The 20,162-nt window shown below is 37.5% G+C and overlaps 2 protein-coding genes across 2 annotated transcripts; one reads left to right on the top strand and one right to left on the bottom strand.

Annotated features, from left to right (window-relative positions):
• Positions 1-1,506: 1,506 nt before the first annotated feature.
• LOC126809731 (superoxide dismutase [Cu-Zn]) lies at positions 1,507-8,197 on the bottom strand. Its single transcript, XM_050534483.2, has 5 exons — positions 8,017-8,197; positions 5,463-5,559; positions 3,709-3,778; positions 3,189-3,306; positions 1,507-1,905 (listed from the first exon to the last, which is right to left on the bottom strand). Exons 1-5 carry the CDS (start codon positions 8,089-8,091, stop codon positions 1,798-1,800), a joined length of 468 nt encoding a protein of 155 aa, XP_050390440.2. The 5' UTR covers positions 8,092-8,197; the 3' UTR covers positions 1,507-1,797.
• Positions 8,198-8,887: 690 nt separating this feature from the next.
• LOC126809732 (uncharacterized) lies at positions 8,888-12,337 on the top strand. The gene is made up of 2 exons (XM_050534484.1): positions 8,888-10,170; positions 12,165-12,337. Exons 1-2 carry the CDS (start codon positions 8,923-8,925, stop codon positions 12,282-12,284), a joined length of 1,368 nt encoding a protein of 455 aa, XP_050390441.1. The 5' UTR covers positions 8,888-8,922; the 3' UTR covers positions 12,285-12,337.
• Positions 12,338-20,162: the final 7,825 nt, after the last annotated feature.

Below are 20,162 nucleotides of genomic sequence, written 5' to 3'. Positions count from 1 at the left end.
CTCCATCAGTGTGCTGTGAGAGAGAAATTGTGCTCGGACAGCGGCCCTACGGTCTACTTTTATATTTTTTACGTGCGTGTACACGGGACCTCAGTTTTCCGCATCCGAACAACTAGACAACTGTCCTTGAATAAAGAGATATTATTGGAATGTATTATAATTTAAAGTACTTAAAGATGCATTATGTAAGATTTTAGATAAAAAGCTGGTGGTTTTTTTATAATAGTTTAAAAATGGCTAATGAAAAATGAATATATTGAAAATTTCATTCAAATTACTTTATTCTAAGCCTCGTTTGTCAATTCTATTTTAAATCTCACGGATGTTTACATCCATTAAAATCTGGTCAATTCGATGATCTAGAGAGTTGATTATAGGCTGTGTTACTAAATGTCTAAATGAAACCAAAAGAGAGAAATGGGGTTTAACGTCCACAATTTAGGTCATTTCGGGACTAAAACACATGGTTCAATTTTTATTTCAATAATTTGCTTGCACGTCGGGGTCTTTAGCAGTGGGAGGAAACCGGAGAAAACCCACGAGGTCCAAAAGAAAGACCTGTAATGGGCAAAATTAGTTCTTATATAATGCATCTTTTAATTTTTTGATTCAGCATTCACTAATTAAACTAAGATCAAGACCCTCGCACAGTTTGGGAAAATATTTTTTGGGCTGCTTTTCTAGTTAGACCAACCCCCTCCACTGACATAGATAGGTTGCCAGGCAACTAGTATTCCGTGCTGTCAACACTAACATTTCCTCAATCCTCTAAAAAAAATTTTTTAAAGTGATCTAGGGCAATAACTCAGACATTTATTTTTTGATGTTTTCTAGCATAAATTCGGTCAATCATTTGAGAATCGAACTGGATTCCAGTGGCTATCAATGAAATGAAGTTTAACGTCCTACTTTTCTGGTCCTACTTTTCTGCTCCGTCTGGGCTAATGTAGACGGCAGTGGCTATCAAGCCACATACAAAGTTTCTTAATGTGTACATCAAGTCTCACCACTCTTGACTTAATTAGAATCAAAGTTATGGTGCTCCAACGTCTCGACCAACCAAATTGCTTATCTCTCTACTTTCAGCCAATTAAAAACAAAGTTATTTGTTTCAAAGTCTCAACCAATCAGATTGTTTATCTCTCCTTAGCCTTAGCTGAAATTGTTCATCACTAAACTCCGTCAAGCTTGTCTGCGATATCACCTCGGTGGAAGCGGACGTAAAATACAACTAACTAACAACAACTCCGTCAAGGCATTTACCTATGAAACACCTAAACAAAGTTGGCACACTTCCAACCAGAAGAAGCGTTACTTTATTTATTCCAATGTCTAGACCAGTAAAATTACAGTTTCCATAAAAATGCTCTTCGTGGAAGTTTGGTCATTCTAGCTCATTTTGATGCAAAGTTACCGGCTTATCCCCAACAGAGAGACGTATAAACGAGCCCATTTTAATAGTCCCCTGCTTTCTTCTGAAAGCAAGGACAAAAGAGCCAACAGAAATGGAATGACATGACTTTTATTTGTTTAATTTCCTACACGATGACAAGAAAATTATTTGTTATAACATGTTATTTTTTTTTAAATCAAAGTGCATGTTCAGAATTTGTTCTTACAGTGGGTGGGTAGATACAAATACAAATACAATAACAAAGATAGCTCCACACATATAACAATCAATAGTACCAGACCCTTTCTTGAACATCATTACTAACAAGATTACAGTGCATACTATAATTAGTGATTAGGAATTAATTATTTTGATTCCTTCGAATTCGAATCAATAATAGGTCTTCACTTGGCAATACCAATAACACCACAAGCTAATCTTGGTCCAGCATTACCCGTCTTCAAACTCTCCTCATTACCACCTTGACCTAAATCGTCGATCTTCTCATGTACCTGTTTATAATAATAATAATAAATGATATTAATCTATATTCTATCCATGGGTTCCACATCGGCCGTATATGCCGGTCAAGACCTAGGGCAGTGATTCTCAACCAGTGTACCCGAGATCTTCCTAAGTGTGCCGCGAAATGTTGAATGGCACACTAAGAAAATGATCCCAATTGAGTATTCACTGCTATCTACTGTGTTTTTCTTTATTTAGTTTGACTTGCCATGTTTTTATTTTGCAAAATTCAAATATTTTTCATACATATTAAGCCAGGTGTGCCACTTTTTTTTTTATGTGTTCCAAGGTGTGCCGTTACCAAAAAAAGGTTGAGAACCACTGACCTAGGGCCATGGAAAATGACCGTAACTAGATCTGACCCATCGGTCATTTTGCAGGCCGGAAAAATAGCCTTTCTTCAAAACCCAATTTTCATACATGGCTACGATCGACCTCCATAATCTCATGATTGGGAGAGAGAAATGGAGTTTAACGTCCACTCGACACAAACTAGGTCATTTCGGGACTAACATATGGTTTAATTTTATTTCAATAATTCGCTTGCGCGTAGGGGTCTTTAGCAGTGGGAGGAAACCGGAGGACCCAGAGAAAACCCACGAGGTCCTCATCATTGGTGTTATAGAGTTGTATACATAGTCCTCAACAGAGTGTTATAATACCATCACGCCACTGGACCATGTCTTATCTGATTAACCCATTCCATTGCTTTCAGAAAAAACTATTTAGGATTATTCTTCGCAATGTGGTATTTAACTTGTACACTTAACCCTCTTTCAGTTTTATCAACAGGTGATCTATGGTATGTGGAACTTCCATTATAAGCTACTGTGGTTGCATACTATGCTGAGACAGAGAGAGAGAGAGAGAGATGGGGAGTCCACTCGACACAAACTAGATCATTTCGGGGACTAATATGATTCGATTTAATTTTAATAATTCACTTGCACATAGGGGTAGTAAGCAGTGGGAGGAAACCGGAGACCCTGTGAAAACCCAGGAGGTTGGTCAGGCGAAACCTCATTAGTTGACTCAATGACAGACCTAACCATTCGGCCACCCAACCCAGCTGCTCCCTATGGTAAGGCAAGAAGGGATAGGTGTTCAAGCTACTATGCAGTTATGCTATAACTTACCACAACAGTTCTTCCAATAATAGAATTAGGTCCTATAAGCTGTAGTAGTTTATCAGTGATATTTATATTAGCAACACCACTATCGTAAGGCAAGAAGGGTGTTCAAGCTACTATGAAGTTATGCTATAACTTACCACAACAGTTCTTCCAATAATAGAATTAGGTCCTGTAAGCTGTAGTAGTTTATCTGTAATATTTATATTAGCAACACCACTATCGTCAGCAACTAAATTCCCTAGATCACCAACATGCCTTAACGATAAAAATAATTATGGAAAATTAAAAATATTTGATGGGATTAAACACTAATCCTCTTCTCTTTTGTTTTCTATAATCCTGTCTTATCAATCTTCACGAAAACCGGATCTAAAACGCATTCTCTTTGGCTGGAATCGGGGAAGGTCATGCGCCATAAACGCATTAAATAAAACTTTTGCCGCATAGAACTTGTCATACCCAGCGTTCTAATGGCGCATCGGACACATTTTTTTAAAGCCAAAATCTTTCGTGTCTACCAAGTTCAAAAGCCAATTGTTGACCGACGGACAGGAAGACGACTATATACGCCCAAGTTAGGTGTGGGCGAATAAAATTTAGATATTGTTAAAAAAAATTGCAAATGGCACTCAGCTTTAAAGTGTTATATAAGCTTACCTATTTTCACTGTCTGGTCCACCATGTGTTTTACCAAAAGGGTTAAAATGTCCACCAGCACTTACACATCCTGAAATTTTATACGGATTGAGGAAAATTTTTAACGTCATTGAACCAAATGGTCAGTTCATGGAAAATAAAAAACAAATTACATTTGTATTGTACTTAAGATGTTGATTATTTTACAAAATCTAATAGTAATATACAATATTTTTTTTTACAAATCAACCAGTAACCAACCTTTTTTCAAGAGAGAGAGAGTGAGAAATGGGGTTTCACGTCCACTCGACACAAACTAGGTCATTTCGGGACTAACACGTGGTTCAATTTTATTTCAATAATTTGTTTGCGCGTAGGGGTCTTTAGCGCTGAGAGGAAACCGGAGAACCCGGAGAAAACTCCTTGTCATGTACAACTGGGGAATCAAAACCCCGCCAGTTGACTCAATGACAGACCGTATGACAGAGAGAGCGCGTGCTAACCATTCTAGGGGGATTGGATGGCTGAATGGTTATCGTGTGCGCGCGCTGTATCATACAGTCTGTCATTGAGTCATAAGGCCTGTCATTGAGTCGACTGGCGTGGTTTCGTATCCCCGGTTGTACGTGGCAAGGAGTAGGGTCGCCTGTCCAACCTCGCGGGTTTTCTCTGGGTCCTCCGGTTTCCTCCCACTGCTAAAGACCCCTACGCGCAAGCGAATTATTGAAATAAAATTAAACCATGTTAGTCCCGAAATGACCTAGTTTGTGTCGAGTGGACGTTAAACCCCATTTCTCTCTCTCTCTCGCTAACCATTCTGCCACCCCCCCCCCTTTTTTTTCTTCATGAAACTGAAACTAAAGCATTCTGATAACGGGAGATTACTTAGCATCAACGTGTGTTATGGGTTGGAAAATTTATCAACATGAGAACAATCTGATTAAAATACAGATCTATATTTCGTTTATGACGTCAGAAATTTGATTAACCAATCAGCGTTGATGTTTCCGTGCATCGCAGGCCAAGAATTAGCTGCAACACAACATTTCATTGGCTAATTCCTCACATCATCCTGAACGGGTTATATAACAAATCATCCAGATCCTAGTGTAGTAAAGACAAGCATAGGATCTGTGTTTTAATCAGATTGCATGAGAAAAATACTGCCCTTAAGATTGCCTTATCACATCTTAAACCCAGATAATGTGAAAATGAAGAAAACAGAAAACCATAGGTGATATAGATAAAAAGAGTCACAATGGAATGGAGATACTATGCACAGCAAGTATTCAACTTCAGTTCAAGCAATATATGTCGAGCCTTCGTGAGAAATCTATAAGGTAACGAGACAGAAGGCGTCCACTGACGACCTGCGGACCAAATTTGACTCTAATATCTCTATGGCGAGAGGCAAAGAATGTAGCTTTGGGTCGTAATGGAATATCTACTTTTCCACTCGGAAAAAGGGAAAAGGAAGAAATGGGGTTTAACGTCCACTCGACACAAAGTAGGTCATTCCAGGACTAATAGATGGTTCATTTTTATTTCAATAATTCACTTGCGCGTAGTGGTCTTTAGCAGTGGGAGCAAACTGGAGGACCCGGAGAAAAACCACGAGGTTGGACAGGCGACCCTACTCCTTGTCACGTACAGTCAGGGAATGGAAACCATGCCAGATGACTCAATTACAGACCTTATAATGCAGTGCGCAGATGCCAACCATTCGGACACCCACCCACCCTCCCCCACTGGGAAAAGGACAAAATAAGACCTACCATTTGTGTTATCTCCATATTCATGGACATGGAAACCATGTGATCCCGGGCTTAAATGTTCCAACTTTCCTGTCACAACAACAGGAGAATCAGGATTCTGCAATAGAAAATAAAAATAACCATTGGCTGCCAGGCTGGATACGCCCACATTTTGCAAGAGATGGATAGAACAAGCTAAAAACAAACAGGATTTTTTGTACAATCAGGGGCAATAATCCAGAAAGTTATGGTCTAAAATGCACAAATATCAAAAGGGACTGAGATCTTTGGGATATACAGATATGTTTTAAGTTTCATCAAAATTAGATAAAAATTGTGACCTCTAATAGTAAGTGCAGGGGGACTGCACCAAACAAAATTTACACAAAACCAAATATACGGACAAGACATCACACTCAGGACAAGACATCACACTCAGTAAAACACAGACAGACAGACAATTCAAAAAAAGTGAATGGATCCGGGGGCTAGCCGTAAGAGTTCACTGCGCTGTACAGTCCCGGGTCAACAATCTTCATATTGCATACTTTTACACAATTTGCGTATAAAGAGTGGCCATTTTGTTGGGCAGTTTCATTTCGATTTTCCCGAAATTCGAATTCAACCTTCATTATGGTGGAATGGTGAAATATTTAAACGGTTTTTAAAATCGGAAAAAAAATTGTGACCTCGAGAGAATGCGCAAGCTAAAAATGCCATTTTTCGAACAATCAGGGGCCATAATCCAGGAAGTTAAGTTCAGATATCTGCGATTATCAAAAGAATCCAAGATCTTAGTGTGTAATGGTGATATATTCACACATTATTTTTTAATCAGATAAAAATTGTAACCTCTACAGGGACCACAAGCTAAAAACGTGACTTTTTGTTCAATCAGATGGGACACTTGTTCAGGGGCCCAGAGTCTGATTATTTTTATTAATATACATCAGTAAAACTAAACACCGTAGCTATTGTTACGACGAGGCGTAAGAATTATTGATGAACTATTCTTACGATATGGTGCAAGTTCTTGTAGCGCATGTGCAAGTTACACAATGCTACTATATTGCAGTTTGCAAGAGGAGATGTCGGGAGAATAGGCAATACTTTAGCTTTACGACAGATCAACGTTCCAAAATTTTGTAACTTGAACATGCACTACAGGAACTTCCACCATATCGTAAGAATAGTTCATCAATAATTCTTACGGACTATCGTAACAATAGCCACGGCAAAAATAATACGTACTAACGTAGTACATGTACATGTATTTGGTACGCATACATGTGATTGGCCACAAGTAAAATGTCAGGAGATTTTTGTAAAAATGTCAGGAGAATTAAGGTCAAAAGAGGGAGACTTTAATCACGCGTTAAAATTACCCACCCACCATGAATAAAAGACAAATTAATTTACATATTTATATATTTTAATATCATTTTAATATGCATGTTGCCTAGGCCTACATTAATAAATTTAAAAACTTTTGATTAGCAGTTTTGGTCATTTGAGGTGCAGTTACATATTTTAAATGTAACAGTTTACTTTTAATTTGCCTTGATAGCCCATTTAGTATTTACATTACGGTAGCTATGGTTATTAAATTTTGGTGGTTATTGTCATTTTGGAAAATATTATTCATATTTTGTGCATAACTTGCAAGTTACTGATCACGCACGGTATGAATTGTATTGTTGATGATATTTTCAACACCATTCATGTACGATCCTTTACGTGTGCTAAACAAATTCCAACTGCAGACGACGTAATGTTGATGTCACGTGGTCTGAATTACCTTGCTGTCCACATTGGTAACATAACCGTAATGAGTTTAAAATCACACATTACAAATTAAAAATGTATGGTAAAAAAAGCCCTATTAATTCATCCTGTTCTGAACATTCACAATACTATTTAATTATGTTTTATTGTGCAGAAATTGCCGTGAATACGAGACTGACGTAAGCGCGCGATGTCAAACTTTCAGTTTTGCAAAGCGGTAGCTTCCGGGCCCCGTAGCTTCCGACTACATTTAACATCGAAAATCATGAATATTACGACCAGGACTTTATTAATTTCGTATAAAAACAATAATTATCGTGTTATTTAAATGGTATTGTTCCAAATACGAAAACATCGGAAATGTATTCAGGCTGTGTTACTAATTAATAAATTATAGTAACAACATTCAACACAACATTTAACAAAAAAAAGTCTGTCTCGTTTTATTTCGATGCTTTTTGATTACAATTTTGACTCCCAAAAAATAAAATTACAAGAATTGAAAAAGCGGGAGTTTTTGTCTCCCGATCGGGAGCTCGGGAGATCAGGGGTGAAATCGGGAGACTCCCGCGAATTGCAGGCCCTGGTCATGCAAGAACATGTGGTGATCATGGTCATATTTAGGTTTAGAAATTAGTGACAGGAACTTGAATGAATAGGACAGGGTCCATGGTCACATCATTTAATATTTAATGCATGATCATGATCAAAATGATGAATACAGTTTGTGACATTCACTGTCGCTACTGGTAACCTGCCGTGTCATTTATTGACATTGGCCATTGATTACCTCTTGTGAAAAATGTACAACACCTCCAACTTCTGTTGATCCTCTCAGAACGCAGACTGCTTTTAAACCAGACATTTTCACTAATCTGTGCAGGACAATCTCTTTTTTTTCAACTTCAAGCGTGATAAAGCAATACACCGGTACCGGATATTAAATTTACCACACGGTACGCTAAAAGACATTTAAAAGTCGTGTGCACAAAAATAGAGTTGCCTCCCTTAAACCACAGAGCCTCTTCTGGGTACTGGACACAGGCCACTATCAATCTGTTTTACAGAAGTAAATAAACGCGATCTTGCGAATATTCTTTCAGTTTGGCCACTATACTCAGACCCATAACATGGTTTTCAATTCTGTTTATTCCGCTTCAGGTTGAATTTGAAGCCCTAAAAAGATTCTTGCCAGTATTGTCAAGACGGCTCTTCAAATATTTTAGTGGGGTTTTTTTTTTTGCCATTACTACGTTTTGAGCTACATTGTTCCATATTTGTAGACCGACCTATTTTGTTTGATCTTTTTAAAGGGTGTAAAGCACATATTAATTTTGTATGAATGTGTATAAAATAGTTTATAATCAATTTTTAACTTTTTTATAGTAATATCTAATCAATTATGTTCGGTAGAACGGATCATAGAGCGGGAGACCGACAGATGGCATATTAATTAATTTAATAATACTAAAGCCTAATTCGAATTCAGATGTCAAAATTGTTGCAGAATAACAGACGACGCCCCCCCCCCCCCCCTACACGAGCAACATTAAATTTTGTTTCAGTAGTGCCTACAGAAATGACGTTGGGGCATTATTACGTCATTATCTTGTAACCTTGGTCGCCAAAGTTATTTGTCTATACTCTACCTTACACGGATTTAACCTGTATTATCTGTCTGAGGATTTTGAAGAATATGAGTGCGTCACTTCATGTCCAAACCAGAAAGGACTATCTCAGACCATCCAAAACGCTCCAGGATCTAAAGGAGAAGCTAGGAGCGGTTTTTGTTGATGCTAAACTCATAGAATGTCCACAAAACGCATTTGAATTAGCCAGACTTCAGAGGAGAATAGAAGATTTAGAAAAACAGAAATATCGACGTCTTGCTGATGCCAACAGAGAACAGAGAATTCTGTATAATTCTTTGTCCTCTAAATGCGTATCCGACAGTTCTGTGTCAACATTTACCGACCCAGTGGTATTAGAAATTGTCGATAATAAAATCCCTCCGCCAGGTTTCAGATTCCATTCAAACGGTAATCCAAAGTCGCAGTTGCTCACCACAAAGACAGAAACAACTGGGAATATTTTGAAGAGTGGTGCTAACATGCCTAATCAAGAGTCAACGTCGGTTATGACATTCAAATCAGGTACTGACCATGTATGTTCAACAAGCCCAACAAAAAATTTACAAAATGTTAAAGATAGTTGTGACGCGTGTAGTTCTAACAGATCCTCTCCTCGACCAGCTACACCTCACAACCAAGACGAAAACCCGCCATCTTTATCAGTTATGAAACTGTCTTATAACTCACTGGATTACGAATCGGAAATAAAACATCTCGAAAAAATCATTAAACAATTGCAAAGGGACATCGCAACAAAAAGATCGTCAACGTCGAACTTAGAGATTCCAATTAATGTCAAACATAATTATCTCCGTGCCCATTCAAGGGCAGATGACATTGATGATAAACAGAAGATGATGATGTTTTACACACCAAAAGTTCGACAAAGAAACGAATCTGCTGAACCCCATCACGCCCATCACTCCAAATGTCTGGCCTGTCAGATGAAATTAAAACATCCGGGTAGTGAAATACAATTTAAACGACGAACAGGACAACACGATACAAAAACCAGGTGGAAGGCGCCCCCTAGAGGAACATATGTTTCATCTCCCAGAATACACACGTCTGCCCGGACTGCTTCAGCTCCTGAACTTAAGAGATACAGTGCCAATGCGCCTTCTGAGGTGATATTAAGAACGTACAAGATATCAGAAATTCCGCCTAGATCACATATGGACTCGAGAGAAGCTCACCTATCACCAACAAATAAAACCTTCCAAGGATTTCATTCTTATCATGGTTCCTCACTCCGACGATTCTCTTCTCCTGCCCAACGAGAATCCCAGAGACAGGCATTCAAATCAAGAGCAGTAAGTAATTGTCTAATGAAAGAGCCTTAAGACACCGGATCGTATATTTTAAAGTATTCGTATATTTTAATAGTATAAGCTTATACATTACGTTCTGACAAAACTGCCTGACACAAATCTGTACATGGTGCTCTAAATATGAACTGAGAAGATATAATTTATTATAACCACACTTTACATCTGTCGCGGGGGGATGGATGGCCGAATGGTTAGCACGTGCGCGCTGTATCATATATAAGGTCTGTCATTGAGTCAACTGCATGGCGTGGTTTTGATTCCCCTGTAGCCACTGTAGGGTATACGTGACAAGGAGTAGGGTCGCCTGTCCATCCTTATGGGTTTTCTCCGGGTCCTCCGGTTTCGTCCCACTGCTAAACACCCCTACGCGCAAGCGAATTATTGAAATAAAATTGAACCATACGTTAGTCCCGAAATGACCGAGTTTGTGTCGAGTGGATGTTAAACCCCATTTCTCTACATCTGTCGCATTTCAAGATCCACGATTTTACAGGTATATAATTTTTCGTTGGTCTAGGTCTACAGGTATTAAATAATTGGTGGTGGACCATTTGTTGGCCTCCCTCGGAATATATGAAAAGAATATATATGGGCCTATATATATGGCCTTTTGAATCGGGGTACCCATTTGCATGTTTCGAACCTACCATTATCTATGACTCGATTTTGATGTTCTGGTTTTATTCCTTCTGTTAGATAATATTCTTCAAATTTGGGGGATTTGGAAGAACTTTTTATGTAGATTAATCAACCTCCACCAGACTTACCGAATAAGGTCGACTTTGCAGGTCTGGTTTCATGATGATCAGGCAATTTAAAGCATTATTTATATGTATAATCAATCCATTTAACTCCGAAAAAAAAAAAATAATAATAATAATAATTTACTCTTCAAATTTAATGAAAATAAAAATTTCAAAATGTTTTATGAAATACAGGGATTTGAACTATTTTGCGATGTGGACTGATTTAAAAAGCTAATTTTCCAAAAAACCAACAAAGATATGGCCTCCAAAATGTGTGTTCTAAAAACACATAATAAATACACTACATCCGTGACAAGTAACAACCTCTAATATACTGTAGTAAAATTTCTACATTGTTTCGAAATATTGATTTTATTTTTCTCACAAGTGATGATTTTTGGCACTTTATGTACGCCATACATAGTCGACAGTATAGGTCTACTTATTATGAAAGTATGACGTAGGATTATTATTAATCTTCTTTGAAATTCCAAAATTTGACGAATATTGTCTCACTATAGAAGGAATAAAACCAGAACAACAAAATCGAGTCGTAGAATAGTAGTTTCGAAACAGGCAAATAGTTACCCGATTCAAAGGGTCATTTATCTTAGTCCATATTTTATAGGCTCATATAACTTTGCCGTTTTACATATATAAGTCTGTATTATGTACTGAAACATGTATTTTATTTCGTAATTATCTGAGGGGGTTACCCGACAACTTTCTTAGAATTCGGTCCACTTGTCATGGAATGTCCCCAGGTGGAAGTTGACGAAGCTACTAGGCCTTCCTTGTTATACTACTACATGTAGTATACAAACGGCTAAATCTATTTGTTAAGGCCAGCTCAATGTTTGTCAAGGTCGCTGAGGTGTAAATAAGGTTAGGGCACGTGATTATTGGCGAGATTGTAGGTTAGGGTAAGCAATGGTGTCTAGGTCGAGGGTTAGGGTTACGGTTGGGATTAGCGCTAGCCCTGTTTACATCTCGTGACCTATGACGAAAAATTGAGCTGGCACGAACCGTTTAAAAAAAAAAAAATAAAAATAAAAAAAAGGCTAAGAGAAATTTAGCAAAGAAATAGCAATGACTTAGATTTGATTAATTCTTATATTTTTTAAATTTGTCTTTGAGTACCCTTTGGAATTTGTTGTATTTATATATTTTTATTATTAATAAATAAATACGCAATAATATTATTTTCGAAATTCTGTACATATTTTACAGGAGTGTGAATCAAAAGATGTCGATCTAAAGGTTGGAAGCTTCTTGAAGAAATTAAAAGATGAAAACGATCGACAGAAACAAGCAGCCAAACAAAAAAGATATTATTTTTTGAAAACTTAATATTATAAAATGATATACTTTATAACAACCGAATAAAAAACATAATAATAGAGAACAAAATTAATCACAATTAAAGAACAATATTGGTGTCAGTCATTGTGATAGAACTTGTTAAACACGTTCCAAATATAATTTTAACACAAGAGATCATTGCTACGATAGATGCGTAGACCTAATAAAGGTTTCAACAATCGGAAGTGACGAACGCAAAAGGAAACCACAAGTTATCCCTCTGTATAACTGGTTGTTGAAACCTTTATTACGCATCTATCGTAGCAATGATCTCTGTGTTAAAATTATATTTGGAATGTGTTTAACCAGTTCTATCACATATGTGATAATGCCTGACACCAATATTGTATTGTCCTTTAAATGGTATGTTTTTTAAAAAAACATTTTACTATTCAGCACCAAGCGGGGTAGTGCAGTCCCCCTCGACCCCCCCCCCCCCCACACTCCGAAAAACATTGTAAATTAAGGGCGATCATTGTGAAAAGGCATATTGTATGTTCCAAATCACAAAACAAAATTCAATTCCGATAAATTTGTAATTAGCATATGGTAGCCTACAACTATTGTAGATAGATATATGTATACAATGTTTCAAAATGATATCTTGAACCGTTTATGAGATATGCTCGGGAAACGAAATCGGGACGGAAAGACAAACGGACAGCCGAAAGGGGCCCATGTCAGTATCCCCTCCCTAACTTCGGTCGGTGCAGGATAATTAAAATAATAGGCTACTAATAGGCCTACATAATTAGAAAAACCCAAGGATTATATTTTCTTGAAATTTGCAGAAAGTGGTTTAATTATTTGAACGCAATAAAGCTGGACGTAATTTGAACATGTTTTTGAAGAAAAGGGAAAGGAAAATAAATTTCCCCCCGTACACCTATATACGGATCAACCATAAATCAAAAATTGAATTTTCAGAATATGTTCAACCTGTTCTATATCTAAATTTGGTAACTTTATTCTTTAATATAAAACAACAGAAAAGCCGGATAAAATTACTGATATCACGGACCTTTACATCTTCCTATATATAAAATATAATCAAGAGCGTGACGATAAATTGTGTATCCACCCTTCTTTCAAATAATTCAAAAGGAGTGATGTTTTTCACACATTCATTAATCTATTTACGAATATTCATAAGACAATAATACAATAAAATAGTGCTGATGGTCAATCAATATGACGTCAGAAAATATTAATTACGACCTTTATACAGTAATGACCCGTGTAATAACTTTATTTACCATAACCTGAAATAAGCCTATCTATTTAAAAAAAGATATAATACGCTTACATGTACATGTATATATGTCAGGAAATTCTATATTTAGAACAGCGTGACAATTAATAGTTGATATCAGTCATACCTATATGCGCACTTTTACGGTACATTAACGTCTATATAAAAGTAACATGTTCGTTGTATGTGTATTAAGAAAAGGTGGTCATTGTAAAACAGAAAATTTCTCAAAGTCTTTGGATTAAAAATATTACGAATATTGACTATAGTTCTAGCAAACGGTAAGTATTAATTTAGTAAAAGAAAACCTAAGATCACAATTTATGCGTGTGTTTTATTATTGTCGAATTTTCACACAGGGGGTCAATTGTTCTTCGTGGTTTCTAAGAAGAAAACAATAATAAGAAACTATATATAACAGACGAAATTACGATCACCAAAATTTAGCCAATTAGCAGTGGCAAAAGGTTACCTATAATGAAGGCACTGTGTGGTGGCGGAGGTGTCAAAATAATACTGGTTTTTTTTTTTGGGGGGGGGGGGGTAAGCTTATTTAACTCCAAAAATATGTTTGCAATTAGCGGACACCTACACCTATAATTGACAGTGGCTTAAAGTAGCTGAGTCTCAAATTTCCATATCATCCAAAGTCTTCGACATTGAAAACACGAATTATTTGTCAATTTAAATCAACATTGATGTTGTGATCGTACCTGGAAAAGATGGGTTTCTGATATCCAATATTAATGACAAAATAAACATTTTACCATTAGTACATGAATCGTGTAGCATAATGCGTTTCAGCGCCATTTGTAACAAGGGACTCGAAGAACGAGACTAAACATTCCACAAGTCATGTCAAACGGTGACGCCATATTCATATCTGGAGATGCGCAATAAATACTATCGGTGTAGGCTGGAACAACCAGACGCTAGAGGTTGCCATTCGAATGAGACTTCTGACGTCTTTCGCCGAACATAATTGATTTGAAATTAGAGTAAAAACGGAAACGATTGAATGTAAATCAGTTTATATACATTCATATTACATTATTATATATGCGTTGTTACCCATTTGTGTCAATTTCTAGGTCCCGAATATTAGCGATTTAGCTCCTTTAAGTCTATTTCTTTGTGTGTGGTGTTTGGGTTGTTGGAGCAGAAGAGCTGTTTTGGGGTATTTGTATTCAAAAAATATGTTTGCGGGTGTCCGCCCACACAGGTATAACGAAGACGGCTGTATCACCACCGTCGCATTATCCAGTCATATCGAGGGTGTATTAAATATTGCCCTGGCAGTGGAATGAGGTCATTGTGGGATAGCCCTCCTTCAGCTGAACATGAAAACGTAAATTAAAAATCTGTATCTGTTTGTTTTTTTTAAAGTATGTGTTTTTGGTTGTTTTTTTTTTAACTATGTGATTTTTTGGGGGTTCCTTTGTTATGCCCCCACCCCTGTTATAAAGGGCTTTTTTGCAACCTTCTACTTTTTCACTGTAATTCATTTTTCGATTGCCCACTGATCAGGGGACCAATGTACAAGGAAAATATAATTACAGTGAGTGTGTACTTTATTAAAGGAGCTAAGTCTCTAACTCAATATTTTCCATAACATTCTAAATTAAAGACACGAATTAGAATTCAATATTCATCCATTTTAATCAATATTGATGTCGCGCCGCGAAACTATAGGATTCTAATGTCCAATATTCATGACACAATTAACATTTTATAATCAGTACACGAGTCGTGTAGCCCTATGGTTTCGGGTGCTATTTGGTAATGAACAAATAAAAACACAATGTGGAAGTAAGTAGTAAAGGCTCATTCAAAAACGACAAAATGATAATTTAAAAAAAAACGTGTATAGAATGCATTAAGCAGAAATATTTAATATTTCACCGAACATAATTGATTAGAAATTATAATATTTTTTTTTTAAAAAAAATTGAATATAAATCAATTTACATACATTCATCTTTGTACTTTTAGAACCATTTTTGTCTATTTCAAGTTTACAAAAAAATAGAACCACACGCCCTTTAATTGCCTATATTTTTAATATTGCTGTTTTAGTTGACCCCGGAACATTCCGGTGATTTCGAAATACGAATGAATGAACTTTCCAAATCGCCATTTACGTTCGTTCATGGGGCTTTACGTACGCTTTCACCTCGGGTGATAACGCAAACAAACAAATACAGTGCAGTAAGATAGTACTTTAAGTTATAGTCATCCCAAACTTAGGCTGCCTATCTACAGCTAGCTCCGGCTGCCTATCTACAGCTAGCTCCGGCTGAGAATAGGCCCTAAGCTAATTAACCGACATTTTAATTCCTACATCAACGATTTTAGTCGAAAACACTGAGTATGCTTTTAGACATTTTTAGAAGTATTTATTTTATTATTGTTCGATTTATATAGCGCTTCATTACACGTGAAGTGTTTCTAAGCGCTTATTTCTCTTCTATTGTCATATTGAATGAAATTAAATATGTTTATTTAGCCGTTGTGTGTATGAAAGATGTCAAACTAATCAGAGACGAATCACAAAAAAGTTCCCTAATTATTCAATATGGCGGCGCCTATGACAGATAATTTCACAGAGGCGGTTTTGTTTGCGAAAACAAATTTAGGAGTATCTAACCTTGTTTTGAAAGATAAACAGATTGAAACTCTAAAGACAGTTTACAATGGTAAAGAATTTATTGCAATATTACCCATAGCACATATTATATATCGCTTTTACGCGAGTGTCAGCGACATGGCGTGTTTACATAAAACACACGTGCGTGGGTTATTTTTACTCTGTTGTCTAAACAAAGCGGTGTCTCGTCGATAAGTCCCGCCCCCAAATGATCACGTGTGCGTTTTAAATGGCGGCTAACCTGGGCAGTGTCACATTCTGGGAAGTATGACGTAGATGGGTCGCTGCGTGCAGTATGAGTTATAGTGTTACGATGGGGAGAGAGAGAGATAGAGAGAGATGGGGTTTAACGTCCACTCGACACGTGCATTCCAATGTATACACGGGACCTCGGGTTTTCCGTCTCATCCGAAGGACTAGACAGCTGTCCTTGTATATGTATGTGTTGGTGGTGGTGGGTGAGGCCGGGCGATGGTTTCGGGGACGTGGGGGTGGGACTGAAGGTTGCACAATTTAAAGGGGCCATCCCTCAGAAATAAAAGTCCGTGTACGTATGAAATTTATACGCAAAAAGATAGAGGAATAGTGTATTTACCTTGTCTCAAAATTTCAGCTCCGAATATTAAGTCGTTTGGACGTGAACGTCAAAACCGCTTATCCACGTAACCCTTTTAAGATTTCGGATCAATTTTTTCTTTGGGTGACCTGATAATCTGTTGCCGTTCCTTTAGAGGTGTATACAGATCATGACCCACGTGTTGTACTTGATAACAAAAGATAAATTTAACCTACACATTTTTATAAAATAAAAGTCTGGTTTTATCCAGACACCGTATTATACAGCTTGGGACATCGGTCTCCATTTCCAGATGAGGACTGACGGGTTTAAGTTGTTTAAAAACGTATCACATATATTGAGTTAGTTGCTCGGCTCTAAGGTAGAGGATTTTAAGGGCTTTTAACACAAACTTAAGCATTTTTATTTTCCAAAATATAATCAAGGGTGTCCCTTGTGAACACTCTATCACGTGATCAGTAGGCCTAGGTACACGGGGCCTTAGAACACAGCAGATTAAATGTTGCATTGGAATTTTAATTTTATGGTTTCAAACACAGTCCGACTTTTGGGGTTCATAAGTTCAGCATTATATAATTCATAAATTCCATGATCTAAATGACCTTTATAATATCGCCTAATTTAATCGTAATGCCTTAAAACCTCCAGAGGCCTACTTGGAAACTACGTGAACCTTTGGCGCGTATTGATAAGATAAGATGTTTATTGCATCAATGTGATATCTAATCAAAGCAATCATACGTATACACAGATAATCTTAGTAAGATTGGATAAAACTAGCTGACATATAGTTGTCGCGATAATAGTTAAATAATAAATAATGAAAAGAGAATATGTTGAAAATTAGGTTAAATTACCTCACTCTGAGTCTGAGTCATCGGCGACACAATTACTAGCCCCGATTGTCATGTTAGGTTAATAAACAAAGTCTCGATCATCCACTATTACGGTAATCGCATCGACCACAAAACGTATTTAAATCTATCGCAGCCGTCCGATGGCATCGACAGTTGATTATGTTCGTGGTAAGTTAATTAATGTCTAATTGATAATCTATAATCAGCAATCTGTTTCACAGAGATTTTCTAATATCTCTGTAACAGATGACTGTTTCGACACGTGTCGTCACATCACGCGGCGTCAATCATTGGCTCAATAATAATAATAATGTATGTTTAGAACTAAGTATACACGTATCTGGGATTTTTCCCGTTTATGTTAGCATTGTTTGTTTATCGCCATTAATTCATTAGTCGCCGATGCTTAATTCTGAGACTGACTGCAGTGACAGCACTTATTTTGAAACCCCTTACCCTCATCTACGCGTCTGACTACGGTCTACTCTTACTTCGAATCCCAACTGTCAAGGGATCTTTTACGTGCACGTGAATCTCGTTGTCCCTTGAGAAATGGATCCACCCTACTGATGTCTTTCCCTCTTGCTGCAGCCAAAGTATTGCCAGTGGATCGTTCTAAAGCCTTTGATGACAAAAAAGTTAATAACTTTCAATAATTTTGCGCACGAATGCGCTACCCGACGACGTAACGATTAGTCTGAAGGAATGCAAATTAACTGTCAAACATTCTATTCACAAAGGCGCTACCTGACGAGGTAACGGGTCACTTAGCGCTTAATTTTAATTCCGTTCAAAAACAACATACATTATGATACATATGGGTCCATTCCAATCAATATTGATGTTGTTATCTTGCCGTGAAAATATTGGATCCTAATATCCAATATTCAACAAACAATGAACATTTTAAAATCTGCACACGAGTCGTGTACACTATGGCTTAGAATGAACAAAGAAGAAAATATCCTACAAGGCAATGCGGAAGTAATTAAAAATGGGTGGTTCAAAAAGGACAAAATATACTATTCAAAAAAAGTAGGGGATATTTGATTTTGGGGGCATAATACTAAAATATGCAAATGACTACGAAAAAAGTCACTATAGAACCTAACAGAAGAAACATTTCCAGTTACATGTGACGCCCAAACGCACCAATAGCTACCGCATGGAATGCAGGTGATGCTTGGGATCATCATGGGGTTCCAACCCAAGATTTGCACGACTCTGACTTTGAATGTTACAGTCATTGTGGCATTGAATTCCAGGGTGGAAACATCAGTTTAATTGTTTTAGTGACCAGAAAACAAATTTTGATATGCGTCGGCTTACCCAAAATGAAAGGTTACGTGCCCTTGGCATGCTACAGCGCTCGTCTTCAAACAGACACTGGTGTGAGAGTGAGTGGCCAGACGATTCGGAATCGACTGCATAGGGGTCACCTTCGCGCCCGACGTCCTCGCGTGATCCCTTGTTTGAGAGATCATCACATTCAGGCAAGACGTCGTTGGTGTAGGGATCGTCAACACTGGGATAATCGACGCTGGAGCAATGTGATGTTTTCAGATGAGTCAAGGTTCGCTGTTGATTTTTTGGACAGACGTAGGAGGGTGTGGCGTCGTCGAAACGAGCGCTTCCAAGACGTTAACGTCATCAGACATGATCGATTTGGGGGTGGTTCTGTTATGGTGTGGGGAGGCATCACTGTTGCTGGAAGAACGGCTTTACATGTTGTTGCAGGGCGTGTTACAGGCCAGTACTACCGGGACAACATCTTGGCAGTCCATGTTGTGCCGTTCGCACGACGTCATGGCCGCCGTTTCATCTTCCAGGATGACAACGCAAGATGTCACAGGGCCAGGATCGTTACAGATTACCTCCAACAACAGAACATCACCACATTACCTTGGCCAGCACTGAGTCCCGACCTCTCCCCCATCGAGCATGTCTGGGACATGCTTGGACAGAGGTTACGTCAACGTCAACAACGTCCTGCCAATGTCCAAGAACTTGCTGCTGCGTTGCAACAGGAATGGGACAATCTGGACCAAAATGACCTTAGACGTCTCATTAGGAGTATGCCACGTCGGATCAATGCTTGTTTGGCAAACAGAGGAGGATTTACCCGTTACTGACTTGGTTGTGATGCCTTACTTAGTCTAACGATCATTTGGAATGAATCGATGAATGTGAACTTCATTTCATTTTGTCATTTGTTTCTTCGTCAGTTTCATTAGGTGACTTTAATAACACTTAAAAATCAAATATCCCCTACTTTTTTTGAATAGTATAATAATTTAAAAAAAAACCAAACTTATTGAATGGACCAGGCAAGCGGAAACGACTGCCGTTCAATTTGGACAGTTCAAGTATTTCACCTAATAAATTACAATAAGAATTTAAAAATTGAATCTAAATCACTTCAATACATTCATATTAAAGCTGTGTGCTTTTAGTACAATTTTCGACTATTTTAAGGTTCTAAAGAATAGAGTCATACGCCCTTTAACAAAATAATTAGGCCTAGTCTGTAAAG

Source organism: Patella vulgata, chromosome 2 (genome assembly GCF_932274485.2).
Source record: "Patella vulgata chromosome 2, xgPatVulg1.2, whole genome shotgun sequence".
Lineage (NCBI taxonomy): Eukaryota > Metazoa > Mollusca > Gastropoda > Patellidae > Patella > Patella vulgata.
This window is presented reverse-complemented; position numbering and strand designations above follow the sequence as displayed.